This window comes from Pagrus pagrus, assembly GCF_965226575.1.
Source record: "Pagrus pagrus genome assembly, chromosome: 17".
NCBI classification, from domain to species: Eukaryota; Metazoa; Chordata; class Actinopteri; order Spariformes; family Sparidae; genus Pagrus; species Pagrus pagrus.
The window spans coordinates 28034530-28059851 of record NC_140201.1 but is presented as its reverse complement, the minus strand read 5'-3'; the positions used below and the strand labels follow the sequence as shown (position 1 = coordinate 28059851).

At 41.4% G+C, this 25322-nt stretch overlaps 1 protein-coding gene across 2 annotated transcripts in view; it reads right to left on the bottom strand.

Annotated features, from left to right (window-relative positions):
- Window positions 1-25322, bottom strand: part of arhgef2a (Rho guanine nucleotide exchange factor (GEF) 2a) — an 85033-nt gene that overhangs the window by 51190 nt on the left and 8521 nt on the right. Inside the window, exons 2-6 of one of the 2 annotated variants that reach the window (XM_084379026.1) lie at window positions 7586-7748; window positions 5322-5389; window positions 4108-4171; window positions 3703-3835; window positions 1860-1969 (exon numbers count right to left, since the gene is read on the bottom strand). In XM_084379026.1, coding sequence (XP_084235152.1) covers window positions 1860-1969; window positions 3703-3835; window positions 4108-4171; window positions 5322-5389; window positions 7586-7748 — 538 coding nt within the window. The remainder of the gene's footprint in view (window positions 1-1859; window positions 1970-3702; window positions 3836-4107; window positions 4172-5321; window positions 5390-7585; window positions 7749-25322) is intronic. The other variant, XM_084379027.1, reaches the window with a different exon arrangement.

Genomic DNA, 25322 nt, shown 5'->3' with positions numbered 1-25322 from the left:
ATTTAATTCTGTTTGACTGTTGTATTTGCACTTTTTTATAAGCTGCTATTTGTAAAAGTTGTTAATATTGTGCATGTTATGTTGTTATTGTTACTGTTGTTATAGTATTAGTGTTTGGTATTCAGTTTCTGAATGGTGTAGGCACAAGCCAACAGTTTGGTGACGCGTCTGAGCCTTACGTCATAATTTTTAATTAGTCACGGTAATACCTTATACCCTGGTAAAATAGGGAGGAGGTTTGACGGTATCAAAATTTGGATACCGCCCAACTCTATTGTCAACACTTGTTTACTTGTTCAACGGAGATGTTAGCCTCTATGTTAGCATTGTAAGCTAAAATTGCTCTCATGTTTACACCAAATCAGCCTATTTATTTGCTCGTGGCAGCTAAATGAAGCAGCAAGTAATGCAAGTAAGATGAATGAATGGATGAATGAAACCCTCCGCTTCACGTCTGGGTTTCATTCATCCTGTCAGGATTTATTTCTCCATAACAACCTCTCGCCCGGTCACTACTCAACTGTGTCCCTCCTCCCGGTCTTGTCCATTTACTTTCAAGGAAGCCTTTGCTAAATCAGTATGATAGATTATCATATACGCCTTACGATGTGTGTATTTGTGTGTTTTATCTGTCATAAACAAGAGATTACGGTTTACAGGCACGTTTGTGTCGCGGTCTGGTGCTACTCAGACAACAGCTGGGACACACACAGCTGGTCCGAGGCTCATGTAGGTTTATTTTTCAGCCACAATGTGGAAGCGATCGTTGTGATGAAAGCTGACGGCAGCATCTGTTAGTCTCTTGGCCCTCAATAACTTTTAGAAGAGGCTAACTTAGCTGTTGATGAATAGTAACTTATTACCTAGCTGTAACGTAACGTAGCTGTAACATGCTAATGATGTTACGCTAGCTTGGCTGTGAAGCTTAGCTGTGGACATTGTAATGACTTACAAGATTTACGTGAGTTTCAACGTGCATTGTAATAACTTTACCTGTGAATCCGACATCGTTAGTCCGCATTCAAAGCTGGGCTGTATTTGGTTTCTGCCGGCTTGTTGCTCTTGTTGCTTGTTGCGGGAGGGGGTGTGTCGCGGGAGGCTCCAAGGGGAGAGCGATACGAGCTCGGAGGGGAGGGATTAAGGAGCACAGAGGGGAGGGGTGTGTGTGTGTGTGTGTGTGTGTGGCGGGGGGGTGCTTTTTTCAAATCTTTCTCAGAACGTAGACCAGAGCTTTTAAAATAAGGAAAAAGCTGTTCATATCCAGTGTGAAACCAAAAGGAAATGTGAGTTATTTTAACTTACTAACATGGAGAAGTAATGTCACGTACATAATGTAACTGCAGTGATGTACTGACTTAACTACATTTGTAACTTAAGTTTCAGAAGTAACATCTTAATTTTGAGCCAAACCATGATGTTTTCCTAAACCAGACCTAATGCGAGTGCACGGCAAAGGTCCAGTTTACCTGCTGCTGGTACACTGTAACAGTCATGTTGGTTTGGAACAGTGATATGTGTTATTTTGGGAGTGACTAGAAATTGACCTATTCAGTCATTTTGTTTTAAGGATGTGTTGCCTTTAAAACATTGGTAGTGCACTGGAAAATGCAATGAACTGAAACAGAAGTGCTTACAGTCTTGGAGTACATATTGGTAGAATTAAATTTGCACAGGGCTTTCCATTCTTGTTAAATGCAGATCTCACAGAAACTCATTTACTAGTGCAACAACTTTTTCATGACACTGGAAATTGTGGATTGTTTTCAAACTAACATTACAATGACTGTGAATGTGTCCAGAGTCCATAGCCATGTTACTATGATGATAGTTTGATTTATGATGTTTGAATGTTCTGATACCGTCATCAGTGAGAGATTCCACTGACATAGCCCTGGCCCTGAAGCTGAGGGAGTCTGTGGACTGGGACAGGATCCTGCGCAGCCCCAGGGGAGAGTCATCATTCAGGGTCCTACAACACAAACCAGGCAGGAATAAGCTGACCAGCAAAGCCTGCTGAGAGTAATCCGGCTCTACCTCTGCACATGTAGCATGAATTACAGGGTAGAATAAAGCCTGAGCATTTCAGATAACTAATCCTTTGACCTTTTGACCGTCTTCTAAGAGAAAGCTAAATTAGATCAGGTATAGAACTTTAAAAAATAATGTAACTTGGAAATGTAAACATTCCCAGCTAAACTTAAAATCCTCAGTGTTTTCAGTCCTGTATGTATTTTAACAGGATGTTAATTGGTTTAAAGATATGCAAGTCAAAACAAAATTTAGCGGAAGGTTAGAATGTGAACCAAGGAGCAAGGGATTAGCTAATGGAAAAACTGGAAACAGTAGAAGGCAGCAGATCACATACCTCATTAGACTGCATCAAGAAGACTTGAAACTTGTCAGCCCTTGTGTGTGTATATAGTCTGTGTGCTCCCTAATGTCTTTGTCAGTTTGTCCTGTGTGATTCACCTGAGCATATTTCCTGTGTCTTCTTGTCTTTGTATTTTTAGAGTTTGTAATTCTTGGTTTTTGGATTCTTGTTTTTTTTGGATTGTTCAGCTTTTTGTTAAATAAAGTTCACTTTTTGTTCCTTATCTGCCGCCTGGGTGTTTTTTGCATTTAGGTCCTCATTTTTTGGCACAATGCAATAAAATGTAATAAAACAGATTGTTGTTAAAGTAGCTAAAGAGTGAGACATCTCGCTGCTTTCTTTGTTGGAGGTGTACATGTGCAGTGCGGATAAGGCAGTTGAGAGGCACGAAAGCAACAAGAGAGATGGAAGTAAAAGTTTAAATTAAAAAGTTATTTTAATATCTTTTACTTACATCTCTCTTCTCAAACTCAGCTCAGACTGAATGATGTTCCAGCTGCTTGAACACTGACCGATGGAAACATTTCAACATGCCATAGCATCTTGCCTGAAAAGGGGCGCAAATTAGTGTGTCCACCCTGGTGTAGTGGTCAGTCGATAAATACCTGTGACAACTGCAAAGTCAACTGATGCATGAGTGAAGGCTGATTGTTCATGTGTTACCAGTGTGAAAGGGCTATCAGTGTTTGACTCTGGTGGTATATGTCACTTATTTTATGACTCTATGGATCATGTATACTGGGATAAGCTTACTTGTTGTGCAAACATCATAAAATAACATCATTACTCATTACCAGGATACTGTGCATGTATGTGCGCAGGTGTGTCTTCAGTACAGTAGTCAGTCCGAGGACATACTGAGCCCATTTGCAATATAGAGATCAGCGCCAATCTAAGCCATCATTTCATAGATTTTAACTATAGTGTATGCTGTAGGATTGACAGCTGTCTAAACAACCTCCAATGTGCTCAGTTAAAATGGTGAAACCCCTGTGTTGTGACAGAATGAACCTCTTATCCCAAAAGATGGAGGAAACCTCAGGAAGAGCCACAGAGGGACAGACATGACGGACATGCAATAGATGTTGCATGTACAAAACAGAACACCAAAATCACAATTTACAAGTTGCATTGATGGAATGTCTGATACAAGTGAATAATGTAAAATATATGTCACGGGTGTGGATCCAGGATGACGACTGAGTGGCCAAGGCATCACCTTATGGCGTCTTGGAAGAGGTAGGGTTAGGCTCAACCATACCATATCCCATAAGGCTTAAGTGAAATGTGCCTTATTGTCATAGATTCTGAATGATGAAGGTATGACTCACCCTGAAATGTTGTTAGTGGAGACACTTTTGGACAGGGACAGGCTGGAGCGACCACGGCGGGATCCCAGCAGGGTCTGTCGGAAGCTGTCAGAAGGGTAGATGGCTGAACTCGGACGCTCGCGTAATCCTGGAGCTATATGATAAAAAAATTTTGCAAGTAGAGGAATGAAAGAGATGTAGGAGGAAAAAGAGGAGTGTGACAGCCAGAACAGCATGTTAAGGAGAAAGATGAAATAACAGGAGTAGGAGGGAGAAGAGGAGTTTGATAATGAAGAAGAGAACAACATTTTTAGCAGGAGAAGAATAACAAGTAGAGAGGGAGGAAGAAATGAAAAAAATTAATCAAAAAACTAGAACTAGTTGAAGGAGTAGAAGGAGAATATATTCAACCATTGTGTGTCTTACTTTTTGTGCGCAGCGTGACATTCTGCAGGGCTGAGTTATTTCGCATTAGGGCCGTCTTCTGCTGCTGTGTTAACAAAAGACTCAAGTCAGCATGTACAGTAGCATTCTCCTTTTAAAAATCCTCACAATGCCAAAGATTGATTTAACAGCTCAGTCACTGAGGTGGTTGAACTGGCACATTTAACACTAATAATGTTTTGTGTCTTTTTTTTCTTTAACAGTATTTTACTTACCTACTTTTTCAGATTCAGTAAACAAACTGCACAATGCCAATAACCAATGCTCACAGCAGATTACAGATGTTTCAAAAATAAATTAAGAGGCAAAAACATAAAGTAATAGGTAACAATTGAAAATTAACTTGAAACTTAACTACTAAAAGTAAGTAAAATAGGTTCATGATTAATCTAGATGTGTCTCAAGCAGAACTGTGGCCAAAAGTGTGCCATGCACTTACAAACGAACCAGTAAAAGGGTCTCTTTACTCAGCAGGATGGCCTACATGATATATGCAATGTGAAGTGAGTAGGGTCCTGTCCTTTTAAGAAAATAAATATACTTTTCTCTGAAAGTTTTGTGTGACAACTTGCTATCCATATAATTTTTCTCTTATGATTTCTACTTGTAACTTTCTTTAAATATACTGTTTGTATGTTGTACATCAAATACATTATCTTGATAATTTACACTAGGTCACAGTCTGTGTCAGACTGTCGGATATCAGTTTGGGCCATGTCAGACTATGGGATAAATGTGTGGTTAATCATACATCTGTAATCACACATCTTTATGATAAATCAAGAGCATATGTGTCATGAATATATTTTGAAGATGCAGACCCACAAACTTAGTTCAGCTAGTTAATTCTGCTTCATTTCATTTTAGATTCTGATTAGCTGGTTGGCAGATGTTGGTCATAGCAGCAGCCACTTGGTACTAAATGTTTGACCCTACTCGAAATTATTGGATGTGTGTCACAGTGCAATCCAGGGCAACCATTTTTGTTTGATGATCAGAGTTTGCCATGTTTCTCTTACGATACTAAACTTTCAGACAGCCCAAATTTACACTGTTTAAAGGAACCTTTCGAAAAAATGTCATGACTGTAAATACTGTTGGAAACATTTTTAAACAAAACTGATTCAACCCCTCTAAATACATATGAGAAAATAATACTGGTAATGACATCTTAAATGATTTGAGTTTTGTCTTACCCTCTGTTTCATTTTGGCGCAGTTTGGCAAAGTGTCTCGACAGCGGTTGTGGATTGTGACATTGCATGCTAGAAAAAAAAGACAGAAAAACAAAACATAAAAGAACACAAAAATGTCATGTATATATGAATGTAGCAGCATAGAAATGGGGTTGTCTTGCAGCAGTAATTGCACACAGCTGATCACTGGGGCGGCAGTACATAAGTACGGCCCGCCTTCCTGTGCTCTCACTGACACACTACTTCCGGGTCAGAGGTGTTTGCCCGTGCAGGTAATAGGCTCGTTCGAAATGAGCCAGGCTGTGGATTGCGATAGCCTTAGCTAACATGGCTACTGTTAGCCCAGCCACTGTAGCCAGTCTGACTAATCGATAGCAGAAACTTTGAGCTAACCAACTATAGTTAAAACATATCTCAATGTACAGTGAACATGATACATAATAAATGTATAGTGAACATGATACATAATATGCCACAATGGTTAATGTTCGACGAAGTAGATTTTATACGAAGTAATGTATTCTTGTGTTCTAGTAAGGAAACCTGTCAGTAAGTATTGTTTAGTTGGCTCAAAGTTTCTGCTATCGATTAGTCAGACTGGCTACGGTGGCTGGGCTAACACAGCACAGTAGCCATGTTAGCTAAGGCTATCGCTTTCATTAGCTTTAAGTAGTTTATAGGCCCAAATTTAGACATATTACTTTGCTATCATATCGCAAGAATCCCACGTGTAATTACTGTCTATATGCCTACATCCCATCAACATAATATCCAAAAGAAACACATAGCCTACGTTCCTTTATTTACGGCAATGTGTTAAGTTAGCATTGTCAAAAAAGACTACAACAATGTATACATTTCCCATCCAACAGTCTCTCAGAAGCACAACAGTCTGTAGCGACACACACCGTCATGTGTCGGTGGAATATCAGCGGCATAACAGCGGCACACCTCTCCGAGGAACGGTATAAGAGTCTGGGGATCGGTATAAGCCGCTGAGCAGCAATAGACACAACTTTGGCCACCTCTCCGAGGAACGGCATAAGGCTCTAGGCATTGGTATAAGCCGCTGAGCAGCAATCAACATAACTTTGGCCACCTCTCCGAGGAACGGCATAAGGCTCTAGGCATCGGCATAAGCCGCTGAGCAGCAATCGACATACCTTTGGCCACTTTTCGATCTCGGCGCTACTGTTAAATCTAGCGCTCAAAAACCTCTGTAAATGTAGCTTAGCCATGCTAATTTTATGTTTATTGTCAGGAACACTCATCAGCTGGCCGAAATCCACTGGTGGTGAATACGTGAGCCACCACCAGCTGATTGGGACTGCTGTTGCTTTGTCTCTGTTTTGTCTCTACTGCTGTTTTGTCGGACATTGTTTCGGCTGCTTTGTCGGACTTTACTCTGCGGCGTGGTTGGACTTTGTCTCCTGCTGCAATCTATTTAATGCTGCCTTTTCTGTGGCTCTGTGCTGCCTGATGGCGCTGCTCCGCAGCTTTTTGTCCACAGCCGACTTGTGTGGTGGACTGCCGACACCATGTTCTTAAACTGTTTATTTTTCTCCTTTTTAATTGAATGATTGCAAAGAGTTAATCCCTTTATTTTTGGATCATTTGATTTGTTTTCTTTATTTTGCTATTGTTTTGATTAAGTAAAATAAAGTTGTATATTTTGGTGTTTTACATTTTGGATTTATTATTTCTGTTGTTCTTCTCTCTTTTTCCCCCTTCTCAGTGGCTGCAGGCTGGTGGTGGTGCTGGTGACGTGGGTGGTGGTGTCCCTCCTTGTGTGCTGTGCCTTCTTGGATTTCGGTTATATCAGTGTGTGACTGCCACGTGTGCCTGGGTGAACCCTTTTTCTTTAATTCATTTATTTTTGATGAATCCCCTTCCCTTCCACTAGCTCTTTCCCCACCAGTAGGCCTCAGCCCCTGATTAGGCTCCCCTTTACATTATTTTTTTTTTTTAATGAATGGTAAATATTGTTAAAATATATATTTGTAAATAAAGTATTTTTTTTTGTAAACTGGGAACCACGTGTCTTGCGAACCTGTGTGTCTATATCACACAGTATATTTGAGTATTTTTTTAAAAACCCTTTCATATTTGCATGTGTGTATAATCATGTACACTCATGTGTAGAGAGTTGTTTTTGGTCAGTAGATACCTTCATACTCCTACGGAGGTAAGAACTTGTGTTTTGGTTTTTGCTTCTCTACCAACCTGTCCCTGCAGATGCAGAGGGGCAGTATCTGTTTTACTTACTAGGGCAGCTGAGTGCCTCCTTGGCAGTGATACTCTTGTTGCAAGCTGAACAGAGTGTGGTTCCTGACACTGTCAGTGAGGTGAAGAGGTGACCATTGCTGTAACGTGCCTCCCTCTCCCTTGCCGCCTTCTCTCGCTCCCTCATGCGCTCTCTCTCTTTATTCTGTAAAAGAAAGAGACAAAATGGGAAATATAATTAATGTTTAGTATTTGTGACCGTTACAAAGCACATCAGATGAGGATGAAATTTAGAAAAAGAATGCAAAATTTACGCACAGCATCTGCACACTGACCTCTGTCGGTCTCAGTCATGCTGGTGTCTAAAGACTGAAAAAAGAGTCAACTGTCATGACATTAGTCCTAGGTGTGTCAAACTACCTCTGGGGTTAGGGCAAATTACAGCACCAATCACAGCTGAAATATCATGATCACTGAGAACTGGAGCAGAGTTGACATTTCCAGGAGGCATGTTAAGCATATTAACGGATACAGAATTGTTAAGGTTGCTGGAGTGGAAAAATACTGCACGTAGGACATCCTTTAAGCGACTGACTCTTTACATCACCGGTCAGGCCAGGAATGTTGTTTTGGACATAATCCTGGTGCCAATATGGACAGGGGTAAGGAGTTAAGCCTGTTTTTGTGTTTCTTATGTTACCAACCCCCCTTGTCCCAAAAGGTAATAACTATCAAGTGTGTTGATATATAGACTCCAGATGTTGGTGTAAGTTGGGTTGTGTGCATGTATATAAGAAAACCCACAAGAGGATGTTTTGTGCCTTTAGCCAGAAGCCTCACATGTTGATGGTTGAAGCGCCCACTTGCAAGTGTTGAATAAAGGAACGAAAACTCTTTCCTGTGTTTGGTCCTCTATTCACAAGAAATTGCCACGACAGTTGCAGTTAAGACTACAGCTACACAGACAGCAGTGAAAAGTCAGAGAAAAAAGCTGTGTGCCTACAAAGTGCAGCTGGCCACAAAAAAATTATTTCCCTTCTCACTGTGTGCTTGTCTGCACCCTCTCAAAGTCCACCACTGTCACCCTTTACTCTCTGTAAATGTCTGATAAATTGCAATAATATTCTATATTAATATATCCTACACAGTATTGTTCTTGTGTGTTAACAAGACATTGTAGTCCTACAGTGCCACCTTGTGGTCTGTTCCGCTTTTATTTTGAAATGCGCCGTTTTCTTCTTCTGAGTTTTTTGTGATGCTAAACTTCCTGCTACTCCCTCGTCACAATGTTGTGTTCCCGCATCTTCGGAGGAACGGTAAAAACTTCTAAACACACTAGTTATTTAACGTGTTCATCTGTTTGAATCCTGTAAGGAAAGAGTTTACATGGTGATTTACCTCATTATCTTTGTATTGTTCGTATCTGTTGTTTCTAAGAGCTCCGAACTGTGAGGTGTGTGTCGAGCTAGAGAGCATGCTAGCTGATGCTGGAAAGTCTTGAATTAGCGCCCTTGGAGAGCGGAATGAGGTATGAAAAACGTGGAGTGTATTGTTACCAGATGAGATTTTGTTAAGAAAAAGGAGAATGTCATTACTTCATTTGTTTTTGAGTTAATTGCTCATGTCAGCAGGATAAAAGCAATATATATTTCTGTGAACAATTACAATATATTGTATTTCATTTAAGAGAAGCATGTGATACACTTGCCATAATATCTTAAAAACATATTTCATATTTCATCGTTGAGTTGGTTCAAATGATTTGTATTGGGTGTAAACATGATTAATATGTGAACATGATTTATGTGTGAATTATTTGTGAAACTAAAAAGAAGCATTTTGTATTTCTTCTGTTTTATTCTGTAGTTTTCACGGTGCTTATGGTGCATGGTGCTCGTTGAGAGAAAGAAAGAAATCGACACCCGTTTGAAACTCTCTGCGTCTTGAATAAATCCAAGGGGCCGCTACACTCTCAATGCCTCTGAGAACTAACACCCCCGAAATCGGTTACACCCCACTTTTCCGAAACCCCGCTGTTCCCGAAAATAGACTTCCATTCATCGCAATGGCGTGGTTTCCCATTTTTTCAAAAGACCCCGCTATTCCGAAAAGGCTATTGTGGTACCCCTGACCCTAACCCCTAACCCTAACCATATTGGGAAGTAATTGGAAGTTGAAAGTCGGATTCGGAACAGCGGTGTGTCGGAGTGGGGTGTGTCGGGATGGAGGGGTTTCGCAATGGAGGTGTTTCGGAACGTCAGGCTGTTCCCCCCGAAATCATGCTCATGGCTGCTCCTCAATCAACAACTTCTCTGGTTAGCTACACATTGTTTGACTGTGCTTTAGAAGACTCAGTTGACAAAACCAGTCATTTTACCTCGTAGATCATCGTAAAACAGGATTCATTCAAACTAGACGGTAACAAAGTAAAACTCATCAACACTTTCTTAGAGTTACTCTACAATTTTTCAACAATCTCTAACTCTGGTTTGGTCAAAATAAACCCTTAATTCACTGAGTTAGATGTGAAAGACTGTTTCCCTCAGCAGCTTCTGATTTATTTTGATCAAACCTCATCTAAATAATGAGAGTAGAAGATTTGATGGTGGTAACTGTTTCTGTATGTTGCTTTTTGTGGAAGTTTACAGGAAGTTTACAACTATAAGGTTGCCATCTTCCATGCAGAAATACAGTAGATGCCCCACTTCCTCCAGCACTAAGCGCCACAACCATTGCGGTACAAGAGGGGTGAGGGGGATTGCTTTCAACTAAATAATTAAGGCTAAACAGCTGGGTAAGTTTCATGAACTGGTCAAACCTCAGACCTGGTCCTTCACCACTGCAGCTGCTGAGCTGTTGCTGTTTGTCTGTGCTGAAGCAAACAAACTTTTCCTTATTCAGTGATGCAAGAGCCTGTTTAAGATTAACTACCATCAAAATTTAGTGAATAACTTTTTTTTAGCTAGCAGCTATGAAACAAAGCCTGCCAGCTAACTGCACAAGCAACAGGAGTCACAGAGCCAGTAAGTACTGAGCTACTAACTGTACAAGAAAAACTAAACCTCCAAACTGATCTGTCAAGACCGCACAACAAAGACTGCATTTAACACAGGAATTACTTTTACAGATTATAACCGACTGAATCACCAGATAAGCATCTCTCTCCCTCCAAAGACTGGTAAAGTTGGACTGGACCTAGCATAGAGCACAGCATAGCATGGCTTTGCACAGGACTGCTTAATATTGATCAATGTGATGTAAGAGAATTGAACTGATTTGGGTTTTTTTCACTGTGTGAGCTTTAATGTTGTGACCTCCTGTGCACTAGGGTGACCAGATGTCCCCGTTTTTGGTGTCCCTGGCACTCTCGGCACTGTCCCTGCGAAAGTGAAATAATACTTTGTGTGGCAAAAAAACAACAACAAAAACCCCCCAAAAAACAGGTAGCAGTGCCTACCAGTTAACTTTTCAATCATGTGGTGCTTGTTTTGACCAACAGAGGGGGCTGCTTGCTACAGCAGCATCATATCACTCTCATTCATTCTTCTACTAACCACTTGCTTTTTATGAAAACACTATTTTATAGGAAAACTTGCCAGACTTTACTTGAGTATTTTCATTTTGTGAAACTTTATTCCTTTACTTCACTACATCTCAGAGGAGTAAATGTGCTTTTACTCCATTACATTTGTCTGACAGCTTTAGTTACTATTCAGATTCCTTCCTGTCCAGTGAAAATTATGTATCTCCAGATGTGTTGATGTTGAATGATAAAGTGAAGGATGTGTCATCGGATTCGTCACAGCTGAAAACACGTTGGTTTTCTGACTTTATAGATACGTGGTTCACAGCCACACTACAATCATATGATGATCTTGCTGAATATATGCAGGCATGCAAATCCCTCACCTTTCGGCGAAATTCGCCATTATGAATCCAAAATAGGTCATCCACGTGAATCGTGTAGAACCGATGAGAAAATGTTTTTGTTTTTTTTGGGGGGGGGGGGGGTTTGTTGGGGAGCGGAGTGGGAGCGGATATGGATTTCTATACATGGGAGCGTGGAGCAGAGGACTTGCAATTCACCGCCATAACGCTAGAGGCGTGTGTGTGTGGCAAAACAGCTGGATAGTAGTAATCAGTAGTATCTTTAGCTGGACGACAACCGGCGTTAAACACGAAGAAGAAGAAGAAGAAAGAGCTTTTCGCGTGGTGAATCGATAAGACTGGAGGAGTCTTATCGATTCACCACGCGTGTTAATTTCGTCAAGACGAGACGATGTTTTTTTTCATGACGAAAACGAAACGAAATCAATGCCCTTAAACACTGACTGTGACTAAATTAACACGCATTTTTTGTTGACGAAAAAAGACGAGACGAAATCTACTTAATCAAATAAAAACTTAATACAATGTGTCTCTTTTTTCATCACAGACTTTTAAATGACAATCCAAAAAGTGCCTTCACTGGATGCGCGTCAGTTTTTTCTCCTCCTGCGCTGCTGCCAGGGGTGTGTGTGTGTGTGTGTGTGTGTGCACCTGAGTGAGGAGCACACACAACACCGGTGCTCTGTGCTACTGTAAGTGCGGCGAGTACAAACAGAGCTTCTCTGGTGAAACGTGCTACAGAGTAATTTCACGTGTTAACCCGTGTTTCAATAAATGTATTCCTGCCTGATAAAACTGAGATGAGTGAGAAAAAGACTAAAATGAATCTAGTGGTTTGACCAGATTAATTGTGATTAACATTACTGTCAATCTGCTTTCAAAGACCAAAAAAAGACTATTGACTAAAACTATACTAAAATACTTTGGGTTTTCTTTGACTAAAACTAGACTAAAATGCCAAGACTTTTCGTCGGCTAAAATGGTGACGTTGGATACAGTATGTATACAGCATCTTTCATGGACCCAGAGTCGAGTCTTCTTTTAGCTTGATGAATGAGGTCATTGACCATAGAAGTGGAAACACGAACATTTCAACATTCAATGCCATTCAAACGGTCAAGTACACCCTCCAGTCCAGGGAGAAGACAGCTGTGGAGTTCTTCAAAAGGGAGGATGTGCAGTACGGGGAGGTGGACCGCACACTGTGCAAGAACACCCCCCCCCCCCCAAAATATCCTTCTCACCTTTTTCAGCCCTGACCTGTTTGCATGCCTGTATATGTTGCTTTAGCTTAAACAGCAATATATAAATGAGTTAAAATAAGTTCAACATTAAACATCTACAGCAGTAAAATTACACATACACATTAATGCAGCAGGAATATATATATATTGTGTGTGCTAACACTGACAGGGAACATTTTACTGCAGACATCAATACTTTTACTTTTCCTACTTTAAATAAAACCTGCACCAGTTTTATTACAGCAGCTAACATGGTCAAAATATGTGAAACCAGTATTGTCCCCGTTTTTCATTGAATATTTTAATAACGGTGTTGGGGAAGTTACTTTTAAAAAGTAGTGTTTGCTCGTTACTCGTTACTTCTTTAAAAAGTAAGCACTTACTTTACTTATTTACCCTCTATGGAAAGTAACTTTTTACGTTACTCGTTACTTTTACTTTACTTTTATGGTGCTCGACTTTGGGCAGAACCCCATCTCATTTCCTAAATGTGTATAGGCCTACATTAAGTTCTACTATGGAGGACATAACAGGTATTTCTTTTGTGCTCTTTATTATGAAAAATGCCACAGAGCACTTGACAAGAAAAACAAGAATACAAACAATAATACCAGCCTTGATGCATCTTATGGGCATGTAAGTGAACACAAAACACATAAATACATAACTCTTACATTAAACAGGCTACGATGAACGAAGCGCGGGTTTGTCCAACTCTTGTTAAGATACCTGTCGAAATGGAAGTTTTAGCTGCTTATGTGGCAGCGACATATCATCATTTCCCCGGGGATCTAAGGGGATGTAAGGGATAATGTATAGTTCGGAGGTTGTTATGGAGAAATAAACCCCGACAGGTTGTCTGGATTTATTTCTCCATAACAACCGACTAACTATACATTATCCCGCTTATTACACGGCTTACGAGTGAAATAAATAATAAATAATCACCCACAATGATTCAGCAGCGACAAGGATTGGTCGGTAAAGTTTCAAATTTCACTTTCACTTTCAAGGCCGGCCTGAGAGAGGAGCTGGACAGCGGTGCTTCTTATGCTGTGGTTGATGTAACGCATTGAAAGTCCAGCTGTCTTGCTTATGTTGCTATATGTTGCCAGGGCGGATCAGAGCGCCGTCCCTAGCTGCTCTCACACCGGTGTCCAGTCACAGACATGATCTGACGACTTTCAAGGCCGGCCTGAGAGAGGAGCTGGACAGCGGTGCTTCTTACGCTGTGGTTGGTGTAATGCGTTGAAAGTCCAGCTGTCTTGCTGGATCAGAGCGTTGTCCCTAGCAACGGTCTGTTATACTTGACGACGGTCATTATACAGAAATAACGGACCGTAGAACGCAGCAATGGACCAATCAGAGACCAGCATTCAATAGAGCCGTGTAATAAGTTGAAAATAACCCCTTCAGGTCACGTCGGTGTTCCATACAACCTGTGGGGGTTTATGTAAGGGATAATGTATAGTTCGGAGGTTGTTATGGAGAAATAAACCCCGACTTCGCGTCGGGGGGGGGGGGGGGTTACTTATCGTTCATTTCTCGTTACCGAGGTGAGTTGCTCAATATATCATGATATTGATTTGAGGCCATATCGCCCAGCCCTATTTATAACACAATTCTGAGCCACACCTTTCTCTTTCTAGGAGCAGAAGTCCAGTCCAGCCCATCCCCAGTGATGAATTACCATCCTGCCCTTTATTCTCATTTGGTTAGCTGGTCTCATCAACAGAGCTAGAAACAAATGAAATATATAAGATAAATGGTAAAAAGGGTTTGAAGTAAACATTGAGAAGGGGGGAAATACTGCCCTCTTTATTTGAAGCAGGTGGCTGGAAATTAGAAATAACTCCTTTAACTGTTCCATTACCTGAAAATTAAAACTAAATGTGTCTCTTGTCAGCACTGTAGCTCAGATGAAATGTGTTTGCATGATAATGTTGACACTGTAGATCCTTGGTTAAGTAGTGAGCTAGCTATTCGACCAGAGGTTGTCAACCCATAAGCCGTGAAGTGTACCATGGACTTTAAGGACAACCCATGTATTTTTTCTGTACTTGATTTGTCCTCCTACCACATTCTAACATTGATTATGGTAACAGGAGGGGGATTGATTATTTAGCTGCACATCAAATGTCAGGACACGCATGATAAACTGCTAAAATCTTATGAACGACAAATGCATTTAGTTTTCGACTCCATACATTAGCTAACTTCAAGGAAAACTGATTTTAAAAAAGAGGCTCATAAAAACAAATGATGCCTTCCACAGACAGTGTTAGGCGCTCAGGAGAATCAGGTAACTCTCTCCTCTAGAGCTGAAACGATTACTCAAGTAACTCGAATAATTCGATTACAAAAAATGATCAAAGCAAATTCTCTGCCTCGAGGCTTCGTTTAATTCCTATCACTCGCGTTATGTGGCCTGCTTAGCTCAGGGATCATTTTTCCATATGGACTGTTATTGCGGACACACACCACTACGTTCAGAATTGAGTGGGCGCGATGGCGGAGAGCCAAGAAACCGTCCGTATGTAGCCCCAGGCTGTTTTAATCCATGCTTAATTCATATCGGTAATAGTTTGATTTGATAAAAGTACACATTCTGTTTTAAAATGAGTGTATTTTGGTGGACATGTTCAGTTTAATATGAAGTATGGGTTTGTCACTTTAAGAGATAGGATAGATTGCAGAGTAGCTACATGTGCTGTTATGTTTATGATGGCTGTGTCCAAATTCAGGGGCTGCATCCTTCGAAGTGCGCATTTGAAGGCCAATTATGTCACAACACTGCGCGAAGGCTGTCCAAATTCGAAGGCTCCTTCAAATGCAGCCCACAAATGCAGCCTTCTTTTCCCTGTTTTCGGAGGACGGACAGCTACTATCCTTCGCGGCCTCCCATATCCCAAGATCCTTTGCGCGCTGCTCCTCAGTCCCGAAAAAGAGGGAAAGCAAGAAAAATGGCGACATCAAGTGGTGCAGACTTGACATTTAAATGTAAGTACTGGGTTTTTACTCATTTGAACATCCATTGCGAGATATGTTAAAGGATAACTACCGTTTTTTACAACCTGGACCTTATTTCTAGCAAAATATATGGTCATTTACTCACCCAGATAACTTTGGTGTCATTTGGAGTCGTTCGGACGAAATTAGATCCAGTGTAGCGCCGATATATCCATATAATGCGAGTGACGGGGCAGCGACACACAGCCTCTATATAACGCATTGTCTGCCACGAAACTAGTTCATTTCACTAATATTTTGTCATGATGCGCTAGTGCTATTCCCCTCTGAGTCCGGGCTCGTCCGTTATCAACATCCGGGGTCAAACTAGCAGTAGCAGCAACAGGTAAACAAGCCGGGCTGTCGTGGGTGCGTGCGCAGCTCAGAGACGACATCCTCCATGTCAGAGGTAGTAGGTCAACCTACAGACCCCGGATGTTGACAATAGATAAGCCCGGACTCAGAGGGGAATAGCGCTAGCGTATCATAACAAAATATTGGTGAAATAAACTAGTTTCGTGGCAGATAATGCTCATAAAGGCTGCGCTTAGGTGCCTGTCACTCGCATTATATGGATATATCGGCGCTACACTGGATCTAATTTCGTCCGAACAACTTCAAATGACACCAAAGTTATCTGGGTGAGTAAATGACCATATATTTTGCTAGAAATAAGGTCCAGGTTGTAAAAAACAGTAGTTATCCTTTAAACTTCAGCGGACTTTCAGTTAAAATACATGGCGCTGGTAATGCATTAGCATACGGCATAAATTAGCATTATGCCGTTGGAAGTAAAGCCTTAAAAGCCTTCACTTTCAAAATGTTAGACGTTCAGAAAACCATAAAATCCATTCAGTCAACTGTCTTTCATGGGCCTGGGCGCCATCAATCGTGACGTAACGGTAAGGGTGGGAACATCTGGTGACGCAACCAGGAAATACGCCGAAGGCTAGACCGTCCAATTTAACAACGGTTGACGCGGCCGTCAAAGGACTCTCCGAAGGAGTCTACAAAGGACGGGTCCTTCAAAGGATTCAACCCCTGAATTTGGACACAGCTACTATGTGGGAGAGAGCACAACCTACCTTGTTTATTTTCTTTTTCAAAAGGTGATTGGCTGTGTGTTGAGTCATATCATTTTTCTGTGCTGTGATTGGTTGTGGGGCGGGACTAATAGGTCATCGTGAAGAGAGGTGAGGAGAGAAAAAAAGTTTGGGGCTGAGGATAGACGGGACGATACAGAGAGGGTTTTTACAAGTTTGGAGTTGTTTTTACAGGTCAGGCTGTAGAAAATAGAGCCTAAGACTGAAGGACATTGCTCTAAGTGAACCCGAGAGTCTAATGTGACGCGTTGGATGAGAAAAGTTACAAGAGTTGCTGCCACAAGAGTTCGTCATCAGAGGGGCCAGAGCAGCGCACCTTCTGCTGTATGTTTTTCCTGAAGGAGAGAGGACATTTCTCTCGCCTCAACCACGGTCGGTAAGCTGAGGGAGCAAGACGGTTTGACCTGCCGGTTTGGTGGATCCAGAGCCGGTAACCTGCTAGCTTACAGCTCGGCCGCTGTTTTCTGCTTCGTGTCTTCTTCCCGCCATCACACAGACACTGACTTGAACTCTGCTACAAACTGTGAGTATTCATCATTGTTTTGCTCGGCTAGAGTGAAGCGGCTACCTGTTTTGGCCACCACGATCCCGAATTCATCCAGGCCTGCCACGTGGGGGTTATTTTCTTTCATTTATATTGTTGCCGGCTTGTGTGAGTGTGTGGGCCCACTGGTTAGCATGTTATTTTACTGGAACCCAAAACTATTTGATTTAATTCATCTGTGTTTATTGTTGTGAGGTGAAAGTAGAGGACATAATTCATGACGTTGTTGTAAGAGAAGGTTAAAGGAACATATGTGAATTTCATTTAAAATCTTTTGAGTATAAAATAAGCCTAGTGAATTTCATAAGAGCTATAGTGGCTATTTTCTATACTGAATACTACTAAGCTAGACAATTTCTGTGTCTAATATTTTTGTTTGGAAGAGTATCTGATTTTGCCAAAGGTCATCATTTTTTGTTTAGTTAATAAATTGACTTAATTTGAGAGAAGTTGTTTTGTGATGTCTGGTAGTAATAATTCATAAGTTACTTTATAGAGCCAAGAGTAAAAAAGAGTTTGTGTTTTGAACGCTGTCAGTATAACACACTGAGAAAACTATATAATTTAGAGTTACTCATTTTAAGAGGGCTTGATTAATCAACACAAGGGGAATTAAAGTTATGAACACAGGGCCCTGCCTATAGGAAAGGTACAGAAAGGGTTAAGGGTCGGATATACTACTCCGACTACGTAATACGTAATACGTAATCCGACTCCGTAACCACGGAGACCCCTCGAGCCTTCGCAGTTCTCCGTCGTGGTGCCGGATACGCAATGCAATTTCCACCCCCCCCCCCCCCCCCCCGATACAAGTGTCCTTGTATGTCTTTAAGGAGGTTACATAAAGGTTCTCGTATTTTCTAATTTCTTCGGCTAGGCGCGATCGGATTCATTCTCATCTTGATTGCGAACCGGTCAAACTCTTTCGAAAGTAATTCCGGAAATGATGTTTTTAGAGGACCAATCACAGTCCTTGCCATCTCCGTTTCCCCTCAACGGAGTGACGGACACTTAAAAAATATTTCATGCGTCCGGAGAATATCCGGAGAGGGTCTCCGACTGGCTCTCCGTCGACGGAGAGGGCTCTCCGTGTCCGTGTACAGCACTTTCCGCAGTAGTATAAATTGGCCTTTACACGTAAAAGACGGGGAAGGTCCAAAGTTTTGGGATCATTTCACTTTATCTTAAAAAAGAAGATAACAAAGTGAAATGTGTCTACTGCAATGCAGAACTGGCGTACCACAACAGCACGTCAACAATGATTCAACATCTGAACCGAAAGCATCCAGCTGTTAACACCAGCTCACCAAGCGTCGCCGACACAAGCTAAGGTAAACATTGATGCTAGCTAATTCAGCGTAGCCTACCATCGCTAGTTAGAGCGTATGGTATTTGTAGAGGCTGTAGCCTGATGTTGGTATGGCTAGATATCATGTTAAGATTTGGAAACTAATTTGTGTTAAATTGCAAGAGAGTAATAGCCTACACCAAATAACTCCTTTCCACACACACACACACACACACACACACACACTCGGCTCGTCTCTCTCACTCTCCCTCACGCACGCATGCACACACAAGCAAACACACACCCTTACTCCTGGTGTTAGGAATAGTTGGAATAAATGTTTTTTTCAGGAATAAAAGCCAATTGCTTGGTCTATTTAACAGGCCTGTCATTTTTGTTATGCATTATTTGGTATTGTTGTTTAATAATGCAAAATAATTTTTTATTAGATTACTCGATTAATCGATGGGATAATCAGTAGAATACTCGATTCTAAAAATATGTGATAGCTGCAGCCCTACTCTCTTCGTCCCTCCCTAAAGTTGTGATGTCATCTTGATAGCCTTTATCAATGCATATTCTACGCCATATGAGATCATGATCAGTGAGTTACAAAGGTGTTTTCCCGTAAATAAATGCTAAATAAAGAAAGGTATCCAAGCCCTAGACCATTGTTCTGGATTAGAAAAGCTTTCCAATTGGGAAGACCTGAAACATCCTGTCAAGAAGCTCTTAGAAACAAAAGAAAAACAGAATAATAAAAGCCATCAACACCCTTCAGGCTCTTGAAGACTACAGTCATCACACAAATTAGCAGTGACTCATTAGAGATGTTCTCTGACCTAAATCTTGTTTGACATATCCAGTTTGTATCCAGACTGATTTTAGAAACTCTTTCAGAAATTATATTTTTGCATCATTTGACAGTGGTTTGATACGCGATTCAATAGAATTTCTACAAATGTATCTCAGTCCAGATATTCTGGTTACTCAAATTGGATTTTTAAGTGTCATTTGTGTCGGTCAGTGTGCAACACACAACAACGCAGTCAAAACCAGCAGCCCTCTCTACAAATTACATTAATATATAGATCATTGGCAACAGCAAGGTTTAGAAGGAACTGTAATGCCGATTGAATTATAGTTCACATTAACGTAATAATGAAATGTTAATCACCGTATCAAAGTTTTCAAAATGTGGATACTGAACATATCAGTAACTTGCAATACACCATCCACAGGTAGTGACTACAGCATTTTTAAACTTTCTTATGGTTGTTGATGAAGGTTCTCAGTCATCCAGATCATGGTAAATCTAGATGCTGTATTGTAGGCAACTGGACTTTTAAACTCTGTGTGAGTGTGTTCTTACAGAGTTGTTAAGGACACGTGTGAGCTCTGAGTCTCAGAGTCGTTAGGGCCACTCGTTGCATCATCCAGACATACAAGAGAAGTGGGTGAAAAACTTGACCAACAGAGAGCTCACCCAACCAGAGAAGGATGTCCTTGCCAAAGGACTGAACTTTGCAGTAGCTCCAGAACAGATACCAGTAGTAGATCTCATCACAGCAACAGTCAGCCATCAGAAACAGCAAACTGGCAGACACAGAGGCAGAACAGCTACGGTTGAAGGTATCAGCCGCTCTTGCTAATGCAAAAGCACCCCCCTCCAACCTCACTACTGAGGAAAGGAAGGCCCTGGCATCACTCAAAAGAGACCGGAACATCACCATCTTGCCGGTGGACAAAGGGAGATGCACTGTAGTGCAAAACACAGCGGATTACCACACCAAAATCACTGATCTGCTTAGTGATACTAAGCGGATTACCACACCAAAATCACTGATCTGCTTAGTGATACTAACACCTACTGTATGAGACTCTGAGGCAAGATCCTACCAATAGCTACAAAAAGAAGGTTATAGAACATCTGCAAAAACTGGAAAAGGACAAAGCCATTGACAGACCATTATATTACAGACTGTACCCCTGGGAATCCATCCCATGTATCTATGAACTCCCCAAGATACACATGGCAGGAGCACCACTCAGACCCATCATCAGCAGCATTAAGCCGGTATCCTAGCTCCTTTGGTCGGTAAAACTCAACACCACATCAAAAACTCACAGGATTTCACCAGCAAGGTGAGAGAGATAACACTGCACTCAGATGAAACAATGGTTTCTTATGACATCACATCACTTTTTACATGCATTCCCACTCAAGAAGCTGTTAGGATGGTGAAGAAATGCCTGCTACAGGAAAGCACTTTGTCCAGCAGAACCAACTTCAACCCAGATCACATTTGTGCCTTACTTGACCTCTGCCTGACGACCATCTACTTCCAATACATTGATGGCTTTTACAGACAGAAGCACGGCTGTGCCATGGGCTCACCGGTGTCCTCAATAGTGGCCAACCTCTACATGGAAGAAGTTGAGAGCAGAGCCTCGATTACCTTCACAGGAACTGCTCCAAGCCACTGGCTCAGGTATGTGGATGACCCCTGGGTCAAAATCAGAGCAAGGGAAGTGGAAGCCTTCACAGAACACATTAATGCTGTGGACAAGTTCACACAGGAAGATGTCAGAGGAGACAGTCAGCCCTTCTTGGACTGTGCAGTACACATTGAAGAAGACAGAAGCCTCAACATTGCGATGTACAGAAAACCTACACACACAGATAAGTACTTGCTGTTCGACTCTCATCACCCACTGGAGCACAAGTTGGGGGTCATCAGAACCTTAAACCATCGGGCTGAGACTGTGCCCACTAAGTCAGAGGGGAAGGAGAAGGAACAGAAGCACATCAGGGGAGCACTTAAAACCTGTGGCTACCAAAACTGGACCTTTGTCGAAACTGCTAAAAGATCCAGAGCAGTGGAGGAGTCCTGTAAGGACACTCCCACACAGAGTTTAAAAGCCAGCCAACTCCTCTCCAGTTGATTAGAACTGAAGGAGCCTCTTGGATGAGAGGTGAAACGTCTTCAAGAAACTGAAACAAGTCCAGTTACCTACAATACAGAACCTAGATTTCTTATGGTTATGTTTAGACAGACACAGCTTGATTAAGGTCATGGAAATATCATGGTCTGTTTGTAATGCAGAAAAAGTAAGAAGTAAATTGAGACATATGATTTTTTAATAAATCTTTAACTGAAATCAGGATCTTTCCATAACACTAACCCAAAGTGCTTTTTACACTCAGAGAAACGTTGTCTGTGAGCATAATCCAGGCAGCAATTACGTTTCACCACAAGGCAATTATGCAAACAATTTAGTAGCCTTATATACAAATGTAATTTCTTGGAGAGCGGGTTGAATCCAGAGTCACAGAAGTGCATCAGAGTGACTGAGAGGAACCTATGCTGCTCCTAGAGGAGCAGTATGGAGGAAAACACAGAGAACAACGGCCCATGGACAGATGCTGAAATAAACCCTGTAGGCGCTGTGGGTGGAGGCTTCTGTACAGGCAAAGCTGGAATTTCTTTTGCTTTTTAGATTAGAAAGACACGTCACCAAGGTACGTAGTTACTGATGCCTACATTGTTACCACAGCAACCCATGCAGATCAACTAATGTTGTCTGGATACACAATCTGATCACTTACAAATAAATTTCACTGCCTGTGGGAAGAAACTGTTCTTCAGTCTGTTTGTTTTAGATCTGATAGATCTATATCTCTTCCCAGAGGGCAGGGGGGAGAACAGGTAATGTCCGATGTGAGTGGGGTTCTTAACAATACAGCTGGCCTTCTTTTGGAGTCGGCCAGTGTAAATGTCTTTGTCGTCGACGAAACAAAACTATGAATGAAAAAACATTTAAAATGTGACTAAAACTAATAAGTATTTCATCTAAAGACTTAATGTAAAAATAGCTGCCAAAATGAACACTGGTTGGTGGTGGTGCTGGCCTGGGTGTATATGAGGTACTCAATAACATTTGGTACCCCTGTCCATAATTCCTAACAGCATACCTGCTGGTAGCGTGTTATAGCCTGGCGTTATTTTCTCTGGTTCAGGTCATGTTGATGCTTAGCGTGATGTAACATTTAATATTGCTTTAAAAACTGTTATACAAGGCAGTAATTTCCAAAATGATCACCACCACACTAGTGGACACCAATGATCCTGCACTTTACAGTACTTGCGCAATGAAGTCAGTGTAGTCACTGTAATTATCCCGTGGTCATTTGTCTCATCTATCTGAGCTGTTTTTCTTCTTAGCTGAAAGCTGCTACTTAGAAAAGAAGAAGCTCTTATGACCATCACATGAACACAACAGTAAAAGCAGAAGTCAGAGTAAACAGATTGCAACAGGAAACATTTCCACATATTACTTATGGATGGCCTCTAAATTAAATGACATTTATAAATAAAAAACAAGAAAATTAATAAAGTAAATGATGTGTAAAATGATGTATCTTGATTTTTCACTTCTACTGCCATCACTCAAAGTAGGCTAGATGTGGTGGTGGGGTCAGAGTTGTCCTAGCAGTAGTATTTTTCTCATTGTTCTCATCTCAGTAGCAGCTGCTATTGATTTTTCGACCTGAATTTATGTGCCCACAAAACCAAAAGTTGTACTGTTCTCTGCTGTGCAGCTGATAGTAACCGTAACTCAGACATTGCTTCTAGTTTTCAAATATCTCCCATGAAGAGAAATATTTTACCACAGTTCAATTGTCTGATTTCTCGGCTCTCCTTACCTTCACCTCCGCTATTAAAAAATGAACAAGCGCGTCAGAAACAGTACAGAACAGTTTACAGAAGCAGCAACATCCATAAATCAGTTATTTCTACTGTGAGCTACTGCATCTGTAGTTGATCTTGTGTATTGTAGCCAATCCCGATTGGCTCAGGACAACTCAATTTACAAGAATTGCAGCTCTCATCCCATTTACTCTGGCTCCAGAACTTCAGAAGAGTCTTTTTTACTAAATCAACTTTCTGTAATGTATAAATGAAGCATACCTGCGACTTCCTCAACATCTTTCTACAGACATTGTCAGTGTGAAAGTGATGACTTGTGATAAGGCTCATCTGAGAGCTCTGGGCCCATATTCAAAGCATATCAAGTGGTGCAGAATCGCTCTGAGATTCTAGGACTATAAATACTCCTACCTCCTGCCTCCCCCACTTACTTTACAGCAGGCAGAAGGACTAGTCCAGGGAGAAATATGACATTACTGCTGTACAACACAGAGAGCCGCAAAGTGGAAATTATGACATGTTGTAGCATTTGCAATGTGAAATATTAAAGTGGTGGGGGTCCAAAATGCAGTAAATAGGAACACTTAAGTATTTGTAGGTTTTATGTACAGTGAATAGGCAATTAAGACAGAGGTTATATGCAAAGATATTATGATGGCATTTACTTATTTTATGAGTGTTTAATTAAAATACATCATTTGCATTTTAATCATTATTCCAATTCAAGTATTTGTTTTATTTTAGCTCTTTAAGATAAGTAGCAGTGGAGTGACATCGTGCCACAAACAGTTGTAAAAAAAAAACGACAGGACACATATTCCACCAAAATAAAAACTTCCTTTGTGCTGCCTCATCAGAATAAACTTGCAATCAGTTTTCTCCCACCTTTTTTGCTCTGTGCTGAATTTTAAGAAAATTGGCAGAAGTCAATTGAAATGTTTGCACGCTTCTATCCGCTGCTATTAAGCAAGGATTAGATATTTGTTTGATACGCTATTTTTTTGCCAGCAGGATTACACAAAAACTTCAGACAGATTTCCACCAAACTTAGATGGAGGATGGGTCTCAGCCCCAGATCCATGTATTATTCCCTGATTTTTAGTTTTGCTGTAAAATCAGTAACAGTGAGAGCAGCAGAAAGAAACTTTTACTGTAAAATGTAGCGTGTCTTATTTTCAAAAAGTATCAGGTATTATTATTATATATTATTACAACATAGATACTGTCACGCCCTCCACATCAAGGGCCAGATAGTGGCAGCCTCTCTCTCCCTTTTTTCCTCTCTCACTTTTTCTCTCTCTTCTCCCTCTCTCTCTGGCAGGCTGGAGCATGATGCGGGTGCAGAGCGGACAGGTGCAGCCACTCATCAATCAGCTGATTGATTCGTTCGGCGGGGAGGGGAGCGACTTCACTCATTCACCTGCCACCAGACGCCCTCCACAACCCGACGCCGGACCGTAACACAACTTGCATTTCCCCTTCCCGCCTGCACTCCTGGACCCGCCTGTTCTCCCATTTCCTCCACCGAGGCTTCACCCTGCTCTCCGGATCCACACACCCGCTCTCCCCTGGAAAGCTACACCTGTCCGCCGCCATCTCCTCCCGGCGGCACCGCATCATCTCCGCCTGCCTTCCCCTTCCAGCCCCGCATGCAGACACAGCCAAGCCGCTCTCTCTTGTCTTGTATGGTAGTAATGATATCCCATTCCTGTCTAGTTAATTTGTAGACAGCGTTTTTTGTTATACTTTCTTTTGGTTTGTGCGGGTTTGAGTTATTCCCTGCCAGCCCTTTGGGTGCTGCATAGGGCTTTGACATCGAACTTCGGTATTCGAATATAATTCGAATATAAAAAAAAAAAAGATATTCGAACGAATATCGGGCAGCTTCTAAATATTCGAACCTATAATAAGCATTATTTTTGGTAAATGTGTTTGCCTGAAAACGTAGTTTTCAATCCAGATTCGAGGCTTTTTTCAGCCTGTTTTGTGAA